This window comes from Anguilla anguilla, chromosome 7 (assembly GCF_013347855.1).
Source record: "Anguilla anguilla isolate fAngAng1 chromosome 7, fAngAng1.pri, whole genome shotgun sequence".
In the NCBI taxonomy this organism is placed as follows: Eukaryota; Metazoa; Chordata; class Actinopteri; order Anguilliformes; family Anguillidae; genus Anguilla; species Anguilla anguilla.
In genome coordinates this window covers 7,885,653-7,904,865 of record NC_049207.1, presented here as the reverse complement: position 1 = coordinate 7,904,865, position 19,213 = coordinate 7,885,653, and the positions used below count along the sequence as shown (strand labels likewise).

Sequence of the window (19,213 nt, the reverse complement as noted above, 5' to 3'; positions counted from 1 at the left end):
CAGTCGGACAGGTTGTGCTGGGAAAAGGAGAAGCAGTACATGGCCAAAAACATGTGGACACCCTTTCTAATTAGTGAAAGCCGCACTTAAGGCACTATTCCGGAATGCCACACCGCTGTGGCATTCTTTCTGGAAGAATTTGTCTGATGCTGAAAAAAAAGACGCTTAGGCTAGGACAAGTGTCAATTTACAATTTACAATTTGCTGTAAACAGTTATGGGCTATTTTTTTGTTATTGTGTACTATAGAGCCTATTGTGTGTAGACCTACATTAAAATTGAGAAAGAAGACCATAGTTTGCAAAGTACTAAGTGCAGTATATTTTCAGAATATCAATGGAACCATTAGTTGAATAATTACAATTCACAATTTGATTACTTTTCTTTTTATTTACTAGCTAACAGAAAGTTTAGCGTCTGACCAAAACTAAATTTGCATGTGTGTATGTATATATAGACTACCCCCTTGCTCAGCGATGTAGAACTACACGTGCACCAGACATGCCCACATGCCACACCAAGATTAATGACTCAGTCAGCCCAGACTGCATGATGTACGTGCACTTCAGGACAACCCCAACCACCCCAAATTGTGATTGGAACTTACGTTACGATTGGACAAATACGTTAAACTAAGTCTTTCGAGTAAGACATATACAAAATATCAACCCTGAGCCTGCTTTGACATGATTATTGTTGGCTTTGTAACTATAGCCTAACATTCAGGAAAGGCAGCTAAACGTGTTGCTTTATCAATTAAGCTGCACACACATTTTATCCCACATGAGGGCGCAACGTAACAGACACCAAGGGAATCCCTGAATGTGGTACACGCCTATTGAGCGTCACTACAGTCACGTTGCTCGCCCGGCTTTTGTGCTTAAATAGGGGATGAGAGACGCGGTTTGAATAAGGAAAGTAGTAGGAGACTGAGCATTTTGAGTATACACAAGAGCGTGGTTTATTTGTTTTTTTTACTAACCACAATTAATCGTTGAGTTGTAGATTCTGATCGAGAAAGAAACCGGCATCAGAAGAACTTGTTTTTGCTTGCTGATTTTCCATAGAGCTATTCTTAAAGGCAACTTGGTGCCTATTGCAGCTATTCTTTGACAGATTTAAATTAGATCAAGTTAGTTCTTCCTTCTCATTTATCACCAATAAGGAATGCCAAGAGAGCTTACCCAGAACAGGATCCAAAAAATCTGGATTCCGTCTAAGGATGATAAACCAGCGGTACCTCGAAGATGTAAGTTGCGTTTGTTAACACATCTACGATACATGTAGCCGGTTACTCTGGCCATATCGTTTTTAAATTAACCAACCCGCATATTTGAATAGATTTTGTAGCCAGTGCTGGCTAAGTGAGATCGACATAGACAAGGTCTCTATTAAGAGGGGATCTAGTTAATGTTACATTTGTATTTTCGTTTATTTCTGATACAACCATGGCATACCCTTGCCTGGGACTCGCGTCATTACCATGCGGGTAGGCCTACATCATTCAGGTGCATCTGGCAAGCCAGCTCGCTCATCTGTTTCGTGGATGAATTACAGTGCTTTTTTTATGTGTTTCAGTATATAAAATATTATAATTAATTCAATTATTATATATTTTAGCATGTTTAAGTTTCAAAGGAATTGTACAAATTCCCCAACGCAGTGGAAATGAACCCCGTTAGTTGCATATCTAACGCGTAAACGTCATTTCCACCGACTTCCTACCAAGATGACGCACACGTTAGCAACAGTGAACCGGTGCATTCCGCTCGCTCACATCCTGGCTCACTAAGGGGCTGTGATACTGACCAACGTTTACCGGCACCTAGCTAGTCCGGTGACATGCGCCATTGGTTGACTGTTTATGTCCAGTGACTCGGTTTTATCGTTAGGGTAATGATCGGACTGTCTGCGGTGTTCGATGTTGTGCAGCGTTGTCATTTGGCAGCGAGATTTCCGCAGATGCAGGTCGAAAGCGAATAGCAGTAACTAGCGGAACGCCATCATGCAGAACACTTGGTGCATATTAAACGCATGCTTGTCGCAATCTCCTTGACATGTTACCTGTCATTTTCTTATGGTCATACCTGAAAAATAATTAACACTTCGACGAGTTTGTTTTTTGGAATGTTTCCCCCCCAAGAATTCCAAGTCTGTGTCCTAGAACTCCATTGCATTCATTTACCAGTAGTGGCTGTTACATCAGCATTAGAATGTTAAATTAAGAACATTCTAATAACAGATCTTACACCTTAGAGGGTTAAAATATTTTATCTTTTGGCAAATATTTTTCCATTGTGATCTTCAGCTTCATTTAATGTTCTGTGTCCTATTTGCCCTTTACAGTACATTACATTGGCATGGAGAACACATTTGTGGAGAACATCAGTGTTACCTATGAAAGGATAAACACGGTCTACATGAAAGGATAAACACGGTCTACATGATGTTGTATTGCATTGGCTTGCATTGCCCCATATTTAGGCGTGTGTGTGTGGGCTCATTTTATTTGTATATAATAAATGCATATAGTGGCAATGTGGTGGAGCAATACAAGCTATACTATCTGCATTCTGTGCATCTCACATGCGGTTCTAGATATGGAATAGGGGGTGTATTTTAGTATGCTGAGCGGGGGTGTTTTGTACTGGTACATGTCCATGTTTTAAATTCACACATTTTCTTTATTTACACAATTTTGCAATGTCATTTATGCCAACATCATGTCTGCGACGGTTGCATCTTACCAAATGAACTGAGATGTAGACACACCAGTGCGTGCGTTCTGACTTTGTACATTTTGTTACTTAACTGCAGATTTTGGGCCTACATTCTCTGTAATTCTTTTCTATTGACTGAAATGTAGCCTATTTATTTTCGTTTGTATGATGTTACTGTCCTCAGAATCTTTAAAAAGCTTTCTTTGACCTTAACAAAAATCTGATATTTGTGCACGGCTGCCCGTACACACAAACCTGAGAGAGAAGTGGATGGTGGGAAGGTCTTGTTTGAAGTTGGCTTATTTGTGGTGTTTGGTGATTCTGTAAAAAAGTGGAGTTTCAGTGTGTTTGTTGCCATACAGCGACACCCTAACGGTGTGCGGCTCTGCTCTCTCTTGCTCAGGTACGGGAGGCCCCCACCTCGCCAACCCCCCCACTGTGATCGTGATGGTCGGCCTGCCAGCGCGCGGCAAGACCTACATGTCCAGGAAACTGACCCGCTACCTCAACTGGATCGGGCTGCCCACTAAAGGTAGGCCTGCCTGGAGAATCAGATTTTCCATCTGTGTTTTCTGTGCAGCTCATAGTTTTGCTGTGGTAATTTTAGCTGTTTTTTTTAATGCTATTATGTTTGAGCTGATAACAGAATTTGGGGCACCTTTGGAACCCCACTGAGTTCACTCTACTTTAGTGTTTTTGTGGGCACCAATATTACATGTCTTCAGGTTGTGATAAGTGTTATTTACTATCCAGGTTGAATAAAGAGTTGACACTCGCTTGTGTTTATTAATTGATTATTTGCCTGTTTGTATTTTAGTGTTCAACGTCGGAGAGTATCGGCGGGAGGCCGTGAAGCAGTACAGCTCTTACGACTTCTTCAAACCCGACAACCAGGACGCGGTGAAAATCAGACAGTGAGTGATTGGTTTCCCTTTTATTTTGGATCTCCTCATTTGAAAGGGCTGAGGTGAAGGGGCATGCTTATCAGTGCGTCTGGTTTGTTTTACCCCCACAGGCAATGTGCCTTGGCCGCTCTGAGAGACGTCAAGGCTTACCTGACAGAAGAAGGTGGCCAGATCGCTGTGAGTAAACTGTTTTAAATAAAGCTTTTCTCTGTAGAAATAAATTGTATCCTTTGAAAAGGAAAGCTGTAAAAATATCTTCAGGCCCTTGGGATTATTTGACTATTTATTCCAGTCCACAGAGAAGTAATTAAGGGCAGTCTGTGATCATTCTTCTTTCAGTCTTCCCAGGCTAGCTGTGCAGCAATGAAGTCTGCCATAAATGATCATTTACTATATATGTAGTCAATATAATTGGACTTTGATGCATTCTTTTCCTCAAGATGACCAGTTTTATTTTCTTATCCTGCAGGTCTTCGATGCTACCAACACAACAAGGAACAGAAGGGACATGATCTTGAATTTCGGCAGTGAGAATGGATTCAAGGTGAGAATGCATTGCTGTAGCTGCGCTTTCTGTTAAGAATTGTATGGTGGTGATTTATTTATGTATGGGGGGGGGGAAACCAATCTTGAACATTTTCAAAAAATTATGAATGCTTATGTTTCCACTCTGTTCCTGCAGGTATTTTTCATTGAGTCGGTGTGTGAAGACCCTAGCGTCATCGCGACCAACATCATGGTGAGTTAGATATCTTAATGCTGTCTTGGAACACCTTTGCTCTGCAGCCTCCAGCACTGTAATCAAAATCTGACATCAGAAAGCCAAGTCTGGCAGCAGAAAGTCCCTGCTTCGTGTTTACAGTCGCTTTGTATTGCTGTATTTTGCATGTTCTCCTTACTTCTCTGTTAAGTTGGGTTGGATGATTTAGCCATGACAGTGCTGGTGATTTACTGAGTCTGACCGATCCCGCTCTGTTCAGGGCGTCACCTTGCTCTGCGCTCTCTGTTTTGTGACAGGAAGTGAAGGTGTCCTCTCCGGACTATCAGGACTGCAACAAGGTGGACGCCTTGGAGGACTTTCAGAAGAGGATCGAATGCTACCGGCAGTCATACGAGCCTCTGGACCCGGACCAGTACGACAGGTATCTATGCGCCTGCCGGGCAGTTGCGTGTGATTTGGCCCACCAGTTTTTTTTCGGCGTTGTAGTGTTGGATTTCTGAACTCTCTGAACGGCAAGGTGAAAGGAGCGCGTGCGGCATTTAATCCCCCCCCTTCGTGCCGATTCCAGGAACATGTCTTTCATCAAGGTCGTCGATGTCGGCCGACGGTTCCTGGTGAACCGCATCCAGGATCACATCCAGAGCAAGATCGTGTACTACCTGATGAACATACACGTCCAGTCACGCACCATCTACCTCTGTCGCCATGGCGAGAGCGAACACAACCTGCAGGGCCGACTGGGCGGAGACTCTGGCCTTTCGTCCCAGGGTAGAAAGGTACGGAGACGCACCTTGTTACATCTGGGTGGGGCGGCGGTGGGTTGGGCAGCCAGATGGATCCTCTGAGACCGAGATGCACAACGGCAGATGGGTTTTTAATCTTTTCTCTGCTGGTCGCCTTGCAGTTTGCCCGAGCCCTGTCCACGTTCGTGGAGGAGCAGAACCTGAAGGACCTGCGGGTCTGCACCAGTCAGCTGCGCAGGAGCATCCAGACGGCCGAGGCGCTGGGCGTACCCTACGAGCAGTGGAAGGCTCTCAACGAGATCGATGCTGTGAGTGCCAGCTTATTTAATATGTCTGTGGTCTGTGTGTGTGTGTGTATGCGTGTGTGCGTGTGCGTGGTGTGTTATACTCTCTGATCGGGCAACATCTCGCTGGCTGCAGGGTGTGTGTGAGGAGATGACCTACGACGAGGTGAAGGAGAAGTTCCCGGAAGAGTTTGCTCTGAGAGACCAGGACAAATTCTACTACCGTTACCCCACGGGAGAGGTACGCGCTAATCATCTCGCTAAGTACATTTAAATACGCTTGGGAAAGACCTGATGTTCCCTCACTGGCAGTGAACCTGCAATAAGGAATGCAGTGTGACTAATGCACTGTGCCGTTGCTGATGTTACACCCTCTCCTCCTACTGGTAGGGAGGTAGGGAGTTTCTGCATGTGGCTGATGGCTTGTTCTTCATGTTCTCTCCAGAGAGCGAGAGAGAAAGAGGCTGAAACTGGAATAGGAGGGAACTGACTCAGCTCGTTAGTCGGGTAGCTAGGCTGAAACGAAGGCACATAGCTCTAACCAAGCCGTGCCAGTTCAGCTCTCCACACGGCTGTGAAGCTGCCATTAAAGCTGCGGCTGCTCTGTTTTTGAGTCCGCTTATTTTTCTTTTAACATAAGTGGCCTGTATTTTTAACGAAGCTTAATTCACCAGTCACCCCCCCCCCTCCCCCCCCGACATCATGCCAGTGCTCTAGTGTTCTAATCTTAAAACCCTGATAAAGCTGACCGTGTTCTTGGCTTGGCAGCCATTTTTGACTTTGCCACTGTCCCCCCCCCTCCCCCCGTAGTCGTACCAGGACCTGGTCCAGCGGGTGGAGCCGGTCATCATGGAGCTCGAGCGGCGGGAGAACGTCATGGTCATCTGTCACCAGGCCGTCATGCGCTGCCTGCTGGCCTACTTCCTGGACAAGAGCGCAGGTGAGCCGCCTTCCCGACCGCCGCTGCCCCCTCTTTTCCGATCGGCCGCCACTCCCAGTTTGCATACTTTGCATACCTGCAGTTTCAAATGGCACACGGTTGCTAAGCACTCAGGAGAGGCTGTAGACTTAATTTCCTGTCAGCACAGCTGGAGTGCATTGCGCAGTGTTTTTTTTTTCCCCCTCCCTGACTTGGAGCTTCAGTGAAAATGACTGGAAAGCATATTACTGACCAGATTCTGAAGCCTAGCTGTACCGTTACCGTTTTCTCATCCGTATGTGATTTCTGACGTGATCCCTGACCTGTGTTTCAGATGAGATGCCGTACCTGAAGTGCCCCCTCCACACAGTGCTGAAGCTCACCCCCGTTGCTTATGGTGAGAATCACCCGGAACGTTCCTTACGTGCCCTTTCACTCTGCGTGGTGACTGCGCGTTGCCATGGCGATCGGCATTAATCGGCATTTTGTTTCTGTGCGCAGGATGTAAAGTGGAGTCGATCTCACTGAACGTGGATGCTGTGAACACGCACAGGGACAGGCCTGAGGTATGCCCACCCGCCGTTTTATATCTCTTGTCAGTCTCCCGGCAGCGTTGCATGTAGGGAAGGCCTGACCCTTGACCCCTTTTCCCCCTGTGATCAGCAGGTCCAGAAGAGCCCCATCACGCTCATACGGCGGAACAGCATCACGCCGCTGACCAGCCCCGAGCCCTTCAAGAAGCCGCGCTTCGACCTCCTGGACGGTCGCTCCATCCCTGAGGTCGCCCCCGCCCCCCTGTCCCGCTGCTCCACCTCGCCCCTCCCCTTGGCCCACCTGGGACAGGTGAGCTCGTGCACCCTTCAGTCACTGATTTGAGTTTCTCCAAACACCCCGTTGCTCACAACGCCTGGTCCCCCACCCTCTTCTCCTGTCATCTTCTGGCCAGTGTTTCTCACTCCTGTGTATTTCTTGCATCATCTTTCTGTTTCTGCCATTTCATCTTTGAGTAGTTCCTTCACTTCCTCTTCTACCTTTTTTTTTTGTTCCTCATCTTCTCTTTAGCTTCAGCTTGGTAGAGTTTATCTGTAAGTACATCTCGCTCATTCTTCAGTTCACTAACCCAAATGCTTTATCTCTCTTCAGAAACCAAGAGAGTAGAAAAGGTCATGCCTGTTACCCGAGTGCAGTGGTTTTATTATTATTTTACTACAAAGAGGGCATAACAGATACTATATTAGATGGTCAATGCATAGAATATTGCATGAGTCGAATGGTGTGCTACGTTGCATTGCAGTGTCCACTGTATCTTCCGGGCAAGACCAATGCTGATGTTTCTAATCTGAGCATGTGGTTAAATATAAGACTCTTATTCTCGTGCTCTGCCCTCAAACAGTACTGTACAGCACATTCTTCTCTTCCGTTCTCCTCTCCCCACCCCTCCTTATCTGTGACATCATGGCTTTACTTGGCTGCCTGCCTAATTCTTTCCTCTCCCAAAAGAAAGGAGCATTGCACAAGGTCCATGAGCAATTTCACAGCCTGTCCTGTAGCTTTACCTAAATGTACAGTACCCCCCCCCCCCCCCCCCCCCCAGAGCTCTGGAGGAATCCCTTCAGCAGTTAGACCTGAAGATCAGTAACACTCATGTTCTCTCTTTCCATTCATTTTTTTTTTTTACTCGCTCTGTCTGAAGGCACAGTTTTCCATTATCTCACTGTTGTCCCCGTGCTTTCATTTCAAAGTCGGTAGATTGGGGTGCTGCACTCTGTCGCTTTTTGCTTGTTAAATCGGACTAGTTCTGACTGATAGTCCTACCCTCTGCTCTGCCAGAATTGTGAAACTGTGCTCTCCAGAGTTCAGAATTCTCGTGTGAATGGGGAGAAATGGGTTTGACCTTATATGGAAATCCTGTCTCTTTCTATTGTATTGACACAGCTGGTCACTGGGCTTGGATACCAGGAGGCTTGAGGTTGGGTTATTCCATGCGGGAACGTTTCGAAATTGAGTAGTGTGATATGTGACTGAGTAAGAGTGAGGTGGATATGTAATGCCCACGCTGGGTCTAAATGATCTCCCCTCTGACCAGATGTTACTTCTGCTTGGAGAGGTCTGACCCTCAAAAACAAACACCACTGGTTTGGCCTCCATGGTAAATGTTAAATCGGAAGGGACTGGCCTAGTATACATTTTTTTTTTTTTTTTCATCCGTTCTGTAACGTACATTATATCCATTAGGAAAATGGAATCCAGAGTAACTTTTAGGAGTTTAGATCATACACAAGTTTAGGGTTTGGGGAAAAGCACAAAAGGCTCTGCTTCACTGGGTATGGCGACGATGGCCGAAGTTCATGATTTGAACCGCTGCTGAATTTGCCTGCTGTGTTGAGATGCTGTGCCTTGCTTTTGTGTTATTCACCCCAAATTTTGGAGTGTGCGATGGTGCAGCCAGCTAACCACTGCGTGTCTGTGCCTTTGTCCTTTACAGAACCTGAAGCGATGTGCCTCGGATCTCCACGAGCTTTTCCAGCACTACCACTGAGGCCCATCTCCACATCACCATCACCGTCACCTGACTTTGCACACAGGATGTGTCGGAACATTGATTTTTCAGTTTTATTCTGGCTGGGCTTAATCTCCGGGGATCTCTGTTTGGGATGAATTGCTGCCCTGAGCATGGTGGCAAGGTGATCGTTTTTCTACAGTCCTGTAAATGAATGTCTCGCTGTAATCTGTAAGTGCTTATAGTACACGTGCACACCTTTGTGTTCCTGTAAATATCCTCCATCATCCAAGATTCAATTTGTAAGTAGTGTAAAGTTAAAATGAATGGGAGTGGAAAGGGAGTTTTTATTATATGTAAAAAATGTAAAACAGGTTGTGTTTTTCTTTTTATTTTTAAATTTATTTATTTTTTGTAATGGAAGTTGAAGTCTCACTCTGATTAATTGAAATGTTATAGCCTTCACGAACTATGTAAACATTTGATCTTGCGTGGTCTCTCACAGAACAGCATTTTCAAAGGTGTAACAGTTATTTCTGATATTTCTTCTTTTCACACAGGATAGGACAGCGATTTGCCTCATTTCTGTTATAATTATTTTCCAGCATTTCACCATATTTTTTTAGGCAACTTATTCCTGTCCTGGTTAGAGGTGCTTTAGTGTCATCATGGTGTTAGAGGAAGTGTTACTGTGGCAAACAAGTGCAATGCCGAAACAGTTGAGACTGGTTTGTCTAAATGTCTAAATCTCCTTCACCAAGGTTTTTGCTTCCTCTTCTGTGAGAGCTGGATGATGTGAAATCATACACAGATCTTAAAAGCTTGCAGATTCATTGATTCAGAAGCCGATAGCATGCAAGCTTCACACAGTTTTTTTTTCTCGACTGCGAAGTTAAATTTGCATGCATTTTGTTGCACAGTATCAAGCAAACATTGGCCCTAAATGCACATGTTATTTAGAGAATGAAGTAAAGTAGTTTTTAATTTTTATATTTATTTGAAAAGATTGTACTTTCATGTTTCTTTTTTACTGGATATATTTCAATTTAGTTTTGTCATGAATGTTGTTGAGATTTATTCTCTGCCTTGTAACTGGTGAAGGATTTCTGAGCAGTTAAATAAGAACTTATTCAGTCCCGTTTGTGGTTTGGGGAATTTATTATAAACTATTTTGTGATATGCAAGTTCTCTGAAACATTTTCGGTGCACATGCATATTCGTCAACATGTTTCAAATGGCAATGAAACATTTCAACCTGTCTTCTGCACTGTGTAATTATCAGAGTTAACAAGTCTTAATAGGGTGAACCACCTTAATGCTTGTAACTTGAAAAACCACAAAAAAAAGAAAAACATACATGTTTATTCAGTGTTCTCATTATTATTATTGTCGTAGGATGATGAATGTGTTTGGATTAATCTTGTAATGATATGTATGTTTGGAAGGTATGGAAATGTACTACCCACAGTGCCTGCTCCATTTCTTGCACGGTCAGCGAGTCTTTAATGAGATTTCACACTTGGAATGGGAGACAGCACTTCTCTGATCTTGGAATATCACTGATCCTTATTCTAGTAGACTGCTCTGGCAGTCTGTCACTACCTTGTCTTCACTTTTAATTACTAATTTTACAGTTAATTTAATTCTATTGTTATTTTTACTTTTCTTAAAGTGCTGTCAAAGCTTAGCATCATGGGTATAGACTACGGATCACTTTAATTTGCTGTAGTGTACAGAACCAGTTATGTTTTTGTATAATCAGAATGTGTTGACAAAATGATACAACCCATGTATGAGTGAATGTTAACAAGAATATGCTTATATTCAAAATTGCATAAATTTAAATTCACTAAGAAATCATTTGGTCACATGATTTGAAGGACATTTTATCACCTAGTTTTTTTCAAGTAAACTGACAAGAAAAATATTTTGTTTTGTTGTATTTATTTGCTGCTAGTACTTGAATAATGGCTTGAATTATTTTGCATATATTTTTTATTTATTATTCTTTGGAGAAACTATTTGTGTAAAGATTTGTAAAAGCTTTTCATCATCAGCCAGCAGATACTGGTCAAATGTACCAAAGTAATAACTTTCTATTTGCTACACTTAAAGTAGAGGTTGCTCTTAACAAATGTTGCACCTTCATTTTGAAATATGTACCCTATTGCAAACTTTGTATTTGGCTCTCCAGGGAAAAGCTGTATTGGAGTGGATTTCACACCAAGACAACCTTATTTAATATGTGAACTATTAAGACCCTTTCTGTAGAATTGTGACATCCTGTTTCATCTTTTTTGTTGTTTTTTTTAAATTTTTTTTACTGTCTGTATTTTTGTGTGAATTGCACACATTTGACTAACAAAGAATGCCTTTTCAACATGTATGTCCTTTGATTTTTCTGGACCAATAAATTATCTGAAAGAGAAACATCTGGTCTTTATTTTTTTACATTTTACATTTGTGATATCACTTACTGTAAATGCTATCGGTACAGTTGTGATTGAAAATGCTTTTACTGTAGTTGTTTCGACTGGTTGAACAATATGCTCAGCTTAGCATCATCTTCCAGTGTAGCTGCACTTTACTGTGCAGTTTGCTTACAATCAAAGGTGCTTCATGGGAGACGTGGACTGCAGGGAAAGGGACTATGTGACTTCTGTCAGGTCTCGGGGGGGGTGGGTGGGGGGGGGGTGTGTGTGTGTGTGTGTGTGTCACAGCCCTGTTCTGACACCTCGGGTCGTGCCTGCACAAGCCAATCAGTTTAGCCACAGCACTGGATCACGCTGGCCCACTTCCACCAGTAATTCAATTCCGCAGTAATCCTACTGACTGCATTCTAGTGCTAGAGAACATTTTGAGAGATGTCTTTAATGGATTGCTGCGTATCGCTTCCGAACAGAAAAAAGGACCTAAAACCTAAAATTTAAAAGCAAGCCTTATAGAAAGCCTGAATCCAAGACCCTACTTGAAAATCCATTCTTAGCTTCCTGGCAGTTAGGCAAAAACCAAGAAATAACAATATTCACAGCACAGAGCAGAGCTCTGTCCGTTTTTATTTTTGTCTTCAGTGTTTCCACTGTTGCGTTTCAGTGACACGGGAAAAGGAACATGTTAGAGTCAATGCAGAACTTCAGCAATGATTACAGAGATAGGCAAAATGCAGAACTGAATATTTCCAGGGTTGCTAAAGCGAACAGCAAAGACCAGCTTCGCACACACTGAATATGCTTTGCACACCATTTTGTCATCCAAACGGTTAAGGGCCAAACTGTCAAAGGCCTAGTCTCATTATCTCACCATGAGGTAGATATCCTGAAATGGGACTGTGCCTGCCCTGCTGAATTAGAGACTTAGGATTTGGTGCCTACGTGCCAGCACTGGCTGACTGCGCAGTCTGAATCACAGGACGGCGTGTCGTCAGTGACAACCACTGTAACTGTCAGTGTGCCTATGTGACTGCTGCCATGTACACCTCACCTAAGTGCTTCCCTATGGGGGTCACATGACCACAGCAGCCCAGCACCAGCTTAGTCTCGTCATTGCTTGGGAAATGCCACAGCAGCTTAAAAAGTCCAGGGGGCTGGAAGAGAAACTGGATTCTCTGAAAGTTTTAACTCGTTTTTTCCTAAGTACTTTTGAACAAGCCTTGTCCTCTAATGGTGTCTCTTTTTTAAAATGGTTTCTTGTAGCAGCTGCGAAAGGTTGCATCATGCTCCAGTGGTTTCAGTTTTGTCGTAAGCAAGCAGCCTTCTTGTAAATTGACATAAACAACAGACATTCTATGGTTACTGAAAAACTTGAGAAGTTGTCATGGAGAAATACTTCCGCAGATGATAATAAATACAACACAGTAAACCAGTTTCAGATGTAATGAGCCTTCTACATCTGCATCTAGCTGGTTGATCCTGTGGTCTAATGGTTGGTCCATTGGAAATAGAACCTGAATACTGATGAAAGATTTGAAAATTAGCTCTCTATCACTCTTTCTATCCATCCTGTTAAATCCAGGCCAAAACTGAATTTTCAGTCAAAAGATTCCACATTCCTTTGTGTGACCACATGTCCTTCCCTTAATAGTTTTCTTCCTGTTGCTCATGTGACTTACTCCACAGAGGGCCCCCGGAACCCGACTCAGCCAGGAACTGGCTTTCAGCCAATCAGACGCTCACAGGATATCCTCTCCAGGGCCTGGAGCCATGGCTCACCTCAAGGTACTCTCTCGAGTCCAGCCATATAAACACAAGAGGCCTTGAGATGAGATCATCATCATGCCAACGCTGATAACCAAACGCACCCACCGAGCCCTCCACCTCATCGCCAGAGCAATCACGTGAAGCCTGATAAAGAAAACCATGTGACTGCCCAGACATCGCAGATGGTAAAAGACCTGTGTTATTTATTGCACATATTTCTCAATGCTCCAGGAGGCCTTGTTGACCTTTCTCCCGGCTAGAATCTTTCCATGACAGGAAACAGGAAGACACAGGCATTGACAGTAATAATATCCTCACGTGAGGGTCATTAGGGAAGGCCACGCTGGCGTGACACAGTTCTGCCGCTTCAGGTTGCTTTCATCCACACCTCATTTTGTCCAGTTATGTATTGTAGTTATTGGTTTACCCCAAGTGTGTGTAAATTTTCCACAGGTGATAACCAGGGAACTTAGACAAGGACAGTGGAGAGGAATTTTACTAGTAACCTATTGTCTGTTCCCTGCAGTGCTGGGACTGTGTATCTCAATACAAACAACACAAGGAAGAAGCAATATCGTGTTATATTTTACATTGTGGTGCAGTGCTAGTGCTAAATACACATGATTTAAGGAAAGTGTGTCACATTACGGAAGTAGCATATGCAGTTAACTGCAAAAGTGTTCGGACAGTGGCACAAGTTTTGCTGGCTCCGTACTCCAGCACATCTGATTTGAAATAAAATAATGAATATGATGGTATGTACACAATGGGCTGTAAGTCCTACACAGCGTGTGTGCGTGGGATCCTGTACCGGGAGGCAGTTGATGAGGCTCTGTACTGGAATGGGGAGGTTCCGGTAGGGTGAGTTTTGGGGGGGTGGGGGGGGGGAGGGTAGTGAGGCTGGGTGAGTCAGTGGCACACTTCACTGGGCTGCATTACGGGTCCTGTCCATCGGGCCTCACCACCATAGAGAGAGAGAAAGGAGGGGGATTAATCGGCTATCCACCGGGGACTTTCCCCATTTCACACAAGAGTACCCCTGAATGCATGGTGCGGTGGCGAGGCAGAGGAAGGAGGTGCCTCCTCTACAGTTTGGGAGTGGGTTTACTGTCACTGATGATGGAAAGGGCTTTTCCCCTCTTTGTTTCTGACTGCCCTCAGTTGAGGTCCTCTCCCCTGATGATGACCAACACTTCACTGACATCATCTTTTTTTTTTTTCCCGCTACAGTTTGTTGCCGTTAATTCTCTCGGAAGCATGCCATGCATTCACTTCTGTTGTGAAATCTGGTGACCTTGTGATGTTATCCTACGGCTACCTTCACGTGTACAGCTTTGCAAATGATAAATATTGTATCACTTCAACAATAAAAATTTATATATTCTCAAATAGAGCAATGCTGTACATATAATCTCAATTATTGGGTACTAGTGCTATTATTCTTGCATTTTTACTACATTTGCTAATCTCTCTGGTGGGTTAGCTATGACTTAATTTATAAATAAAGTAATTTATAGAAGAGTGTATCTATGGCTTGGTCATTCTTTTCACTGGTCTTTATTCACACTGGTATGTATTTTTTCAAAACCAATGAATGCCTCACATAAAACCCAGCTTTGCGGACCTTAGAATTATTATCACAAACTGGCCTCTAAGGGAAGTTTATTCAGAAATCAGTATTACAGAATGAATGAGGTTCTGCAATCTCAGATTACATGTGTATTAATTGTAGACAAATGTTGTTGATATTGTTTTCATTTTTTCATTTAGATCAGTCCATCAGTTTGACTTTTAACCATTGACCTTTCTTGCCATATCTTGCAAACAATGGTTACAGGTAGGAAAATTAAGACTGGATAAGAGATATGAACTGACCCAGAATGGTTTATAGATTAAGATGAATATCATTGCCTTAAAGTATGGTTTTTTTTTCTGTGAAATAGGTCAAGGGCAGTTTACAATGCTTAAACATGAGTGTTGCGAACTGTGCAGGACTGGGAATAACAAAGCGTCTTGGATTTTCATCAGTCTATTTGTATTGATCAGTTTGTGCTGGCTCAGCCACCATAGAATAGAAGCAATGAGAATGGTAGATTTATAATATGTCTGTTAAAACGTTTCATTATAAATTGTAATACAGTGGGTCTGCAAACCTGGTCCAGTAGTGCTGAGTTTCGATGATTTGATGCTATTTTCTATAATTGATCAATTATAGCTGTTCCCTTGCGTAGTTAAATCACCTGACCCCTGTTGTAATAAAAATTCTGGGGTCCTTTTAAAGACTGCTGCTCTTAGAGCATTGGCAGGCTGCAAAAATGCAACTTTGCACAGTTAGGTTCTGTTTGGGAATGTGGATGGCGTCAGTTGAGCAATTTTACAATGCTGGAGCAGAGCAAAGGCACAGTGAAGCAACAATGTGAAACTGTAATTATGAGAACATGAGAGGCATTTTAAAAAATGATCAAAAACGTGAGGTCAAGAGCAGTGGTGGGAATAAATATGGCTATTCTTTGAGTTGATGGAGTTAAAGAAAAATTAAAAGAATCACCGAAAGGTGAACGTGACTGTGCCAACACGTGCTTTTAGAAAGCGTGGAGGAGAAATATATTTGGATATTTTAGAGGGGAAATATTATGTATGATAATGAGGGATACTGCTGGAGATTGGCGCTATTGTGTGTATGTGTGTGTGCGTGCTTCTGTATAGGTCTGGATGAAAAGCCATGAATATGAAAATGAGAATAGATAGTGTGGTTTCGATCAGCAGGCATATGACAGCAGTCAGGCTTTTAAAATGCAAACAAGGGCAACGAAGGGCTCACAGAAAAAGTGATGCAGCAAGGAGCATGCTGGGAAGATACTAGAGTGCAGCACAAACTCAGATATCATCTTTCATACTGTATGTACTGTATAAACTGCATAGTGAGAAACATCGATGTACTGTTTATAGAGCACAGTTGACAACCATTATTGATTGAGAAATATTAGCCTGGGTGCTGCTTCTTGTGTTTGTGTTCTATAGCTGGTTTCATTTGTTTAGCATACACTTATTTCAGTACATGAGACAAACAAGCCACTATTGTGAGACGTAAAACACCTTTCACAATACAATATGGCCATTGATTGAGCACAGCATTGCTAGACTCTCTCTCTCTCGTATAGCTCTTGCAGTCAGTTCCCACATATATAATGAATAATAGATGAGGAAAATCAGGCTATGAGGAAAATCTCACATCCCATTTCCCTAGAGAGGTGGGAATGCTATACGCCTTCATCAAGCGAGAACGTGTTTCTGGGAGGGTATTCCATGGCTTTGTGTGGTTTGAAAGAGACAGGATCGCATTTCAGTCAGTACTCTCCTTGCCTACCAAAATCTGGGTCAGTGTTGGCTTCTGCAGACACACTCCCTTTCCCATGCTAGCAGCTCTCAATCACAGAGTGAGAGAGGGGAGAGAGAGATGAAGTTATAATCACAGACACACAGCAGGAAATAAGTAGACGGAAAGAAAACAGAAAGGAGGAGAGAAGAGGCGAGGTGAACGTGAGTTTCCTCACGCTTCTTACTGCAGTAATATCCCTGGCATCTGTCCCCTGACACCTGGGGGCACAGCCCTGGGTCAACAGGAAAAGAATATGACTACTGAGAATAGGACTTCCCTAAGTAACCTGGACTAGCAGCAGGGTCACCTGTGTGGCCATCATTCAGCTGAAAGTCATATATAATAATATTATTATTATTATTATTATTATTATTATTATTGATAATAATAATAATAATAATAATACCTGCTTGAAACATGATTCTAGTCTTGATTTAGTTGTGGTAATTGTCAAAACTGTCACAACCCTTGAAGGCATTTGGTGCGTACGTGCCGAAATCGTGCCTCAGCTCATTACCTTGTCACAACTGTCACAACTCTCTGAGAAATTTGGTACATACGTGCCGAAATCATGCCTCAGCTCCTCATCTGAGGTAATCGCTCTTGCAAGCACTTTTAGAGCTCAGTGGACATCAAGCGGTTGGGCAATATTCAGTAGTTCCCATTCAGGGTTTGGTTTCACAAACAGTGGGGGATGACCAAAAGAACTGACAGGAAATAAAAATACCCATTTGAAAACCAACTGTAACAGTCCTAAAAAAAGAATATGGACATTTGCCTCCATTTGGCCCACACCACGCATGACAAACCAGCTAGTATATTACTACAGTGTAAAACATTATGCTCGTTCTCAACGAGCATAAGCCAGTGCAGTGCTATCGTCAGAGTTGAGTCACGTTCAGTCACGTTTTTCATAACTTCAGTACTGTGGGTGCCTGTATTAAGAAACTGACTAGAGTATAAATTCAGCACATTACCGCCAAAATCACGTGATCTGCCTGGCGTTTCTATTCTTATGCAATCCCACTTCCTGGTGGAAGATTTCATTTCAGAGTTCACTCAAAGGGCAAAGTCAGGTCACATCTGATGGTTCTCATCCTCTCTGACCATTGACGTTCTCTCTCCACTTCACCTCACCTCACCTAACCTCACCATGAGCAACCTCCTGGGCAGGTTCTTCATAGGTGGGTAGGGCTGTTCCCCTCTATGACAGCATTAGTTCTTAATCCCTGTCCTAGAAGTTATGCAGCTACAGTGAACTCCAAGGCAGGGTCACTTGGGTAATCCACAGTTGGTGTCCCCGTTGCTGCCTATTGCACAAACTACCCGCCGTTTCTTTCTTTCCGCCCCCCACCCTCATACCACCAATGGAACTCTTTTCCCAAATCCCGAGAATGCTGTCATCTGGAACCCTCCGCCACTGCGCTCAGGCCTCAGTCCACACCTCCACCCTCACCACCCCAGAATACTACGGGTTTGTCAGAGAGTGGGCCAGCACTGCGAGATGCACAAACCGATCTCTGTTTGAGCAAAGTCTAGAATGAAAGCCACAATGCAGGTCATTCACTAGTGACCGGCCAAGCTCAGGCAACAAGCAAACAGCAGGAAATATTCCAGCGTCATCATCCAATGCCTGGTGTATTCCAAAATTATCTATTATCCGAATTAAGCACTGACTTATGACCTCAACATCTGTTTCCTAAACAGCGACCAATTTTGTTAATTTATTAACTCGATAGAATAAGTTTGTTTTGTTATTGCTCAGAAAATTTAAAAATTTTATTTCCAAGAGCATACAGAGGTGAGGTGGAAGGCAAACTGCGGCTTTGCCGTCTACCAGCTCTTGATGAAAAGCTTGCATTGTGTCCCTGGTTCGGCTGGTTAGACAGAACGTCATGTCTTCCTCTTTCTCCTTCTGTCTGATTCATAGTCTCTCTCTCCCTCTCGTGCACTCTCTTGACCCCTCTCTCTCTCTCTCTCTCTCTCTCTCCCTTCCCCTCTCTACCTCTCTCTCTCTCTCCCTCTCTCCCTCACAATGCACATAGCCATAGTACTGTTGTGGGAAAGAAAAATGAACACAGATCTCAGGATACTGCCTGCGATGAGGTCATGAAGCACAGCTAAAACCACAGTGGTGAGGTACAGTTGGGACAGAGTTAAATATATCAGCAATAATTAAACACATCTTTTTGTGCTCCATGTCAGTCTGTGGGTTCTCCACACACTCCTAAATATGGTGGTGCTGCTGTTTAAATGAAGTTGTAGCTGTGTTCATTTACGTAGGATTAGTAAATACTCCCCTGAAAGGAAATTTCTATGGACAAAATATTTGCAACCCCTGACGCTCATTATCTCTGCTCTCTGTAATTCCACTCCTAAATATTTTTATGTTATCATGATTGATCAGATGTTTTTGGTTCAGGTTGTCTGTACTCCTCATAAAATGCTCTAGTGAGATGAATCAGGTCAGAGATTGAATAACGCAATACATGCTCAACAAAGCTTTCAGCAAAATCCTCTCAAGAAGCATATTTATGTCTTATTCCGAGCACAAGGGTGAGGGAACAAGTGTTTCGGCACAATGATCGAATTATCAGTAGCATGACTCCACCTTTCATTCCGGCAGGTGCATTAATTCCTTCTAACCTTCAATAGCTCAATGGATCATTGGAGCCTCTTTAGTAAAGGCTGTCCTGGGAAGGTACTGTATGCACTTGAGGTGAAGAGCAATCACAGAAGAACACACAGATTAAGAGAGTCACACCTATTTGCTCCGCATGGTGGAACTGCCACCATGGCAAATGAACAGGGCCCAATTTTCGCTCTACAATTCTTCCACTGTGACCA

At 43.3% G+C, this 19,213-nt stretch overlaps 1 protein-coding gene across 3 annotated transcripts; it reads left to right on the top strand.

Moving 5' to 3' along the window:
• Window positions 1–878: 878 nt before the first annotated feature.
• Window positions 879–11,221, top strand: pfkfb3 (6-phosphofructo-2-kinase/fructose-2,6-biphosphatase 3). Of its 3 annotated transcripts, XM_035426089.1 has the most exons (16): window positions 879–1,248; window positions 3,123–3,251; window positions 3,537–3,633; window positions 3,735–3,801; window positions 4,094–4,168; window positions 4,307–4,363; window positions 4,642–4,766; window positions 4,914–5,121; window positions 5,250–5,396; window positions 5,509–5,613; window positions 6,183–6,312; window positions 6,626–6,688; window positions 6,793–6,857; window positions 6,955–7,134; window positions 7,354–7,376; window positions 8,777–11,221. In XM_035426089.1, exons 1-16 carry the CDS (start codon window positions 1,167–1,169, stop codon window positions 8,781–8,783), a joined length of 1,560 nt encoding a protein of 519 aa, XP_035281980.1. In that variant the 5' UTR covers window positions 879–1,166; the 3' UTR covers window positions 8,784–11,221. The 3 variants fall into 3 exon arrangements, with proteins under 3 accessions (XP_035281980.1, XP_035281978.1, XP_035281979.1); XM_035426087.1 differs by lacking the exon at window positions 7,354–7,376; XM_035426088.1 differs by lacking the exon at window positions 7,354–7,376 and having other exon boundaries at window positions 880–1,248; window positions 6,958–7,134.
• Window positions 11,222–19,213: the final 7,992 nt, after the last annotated feature.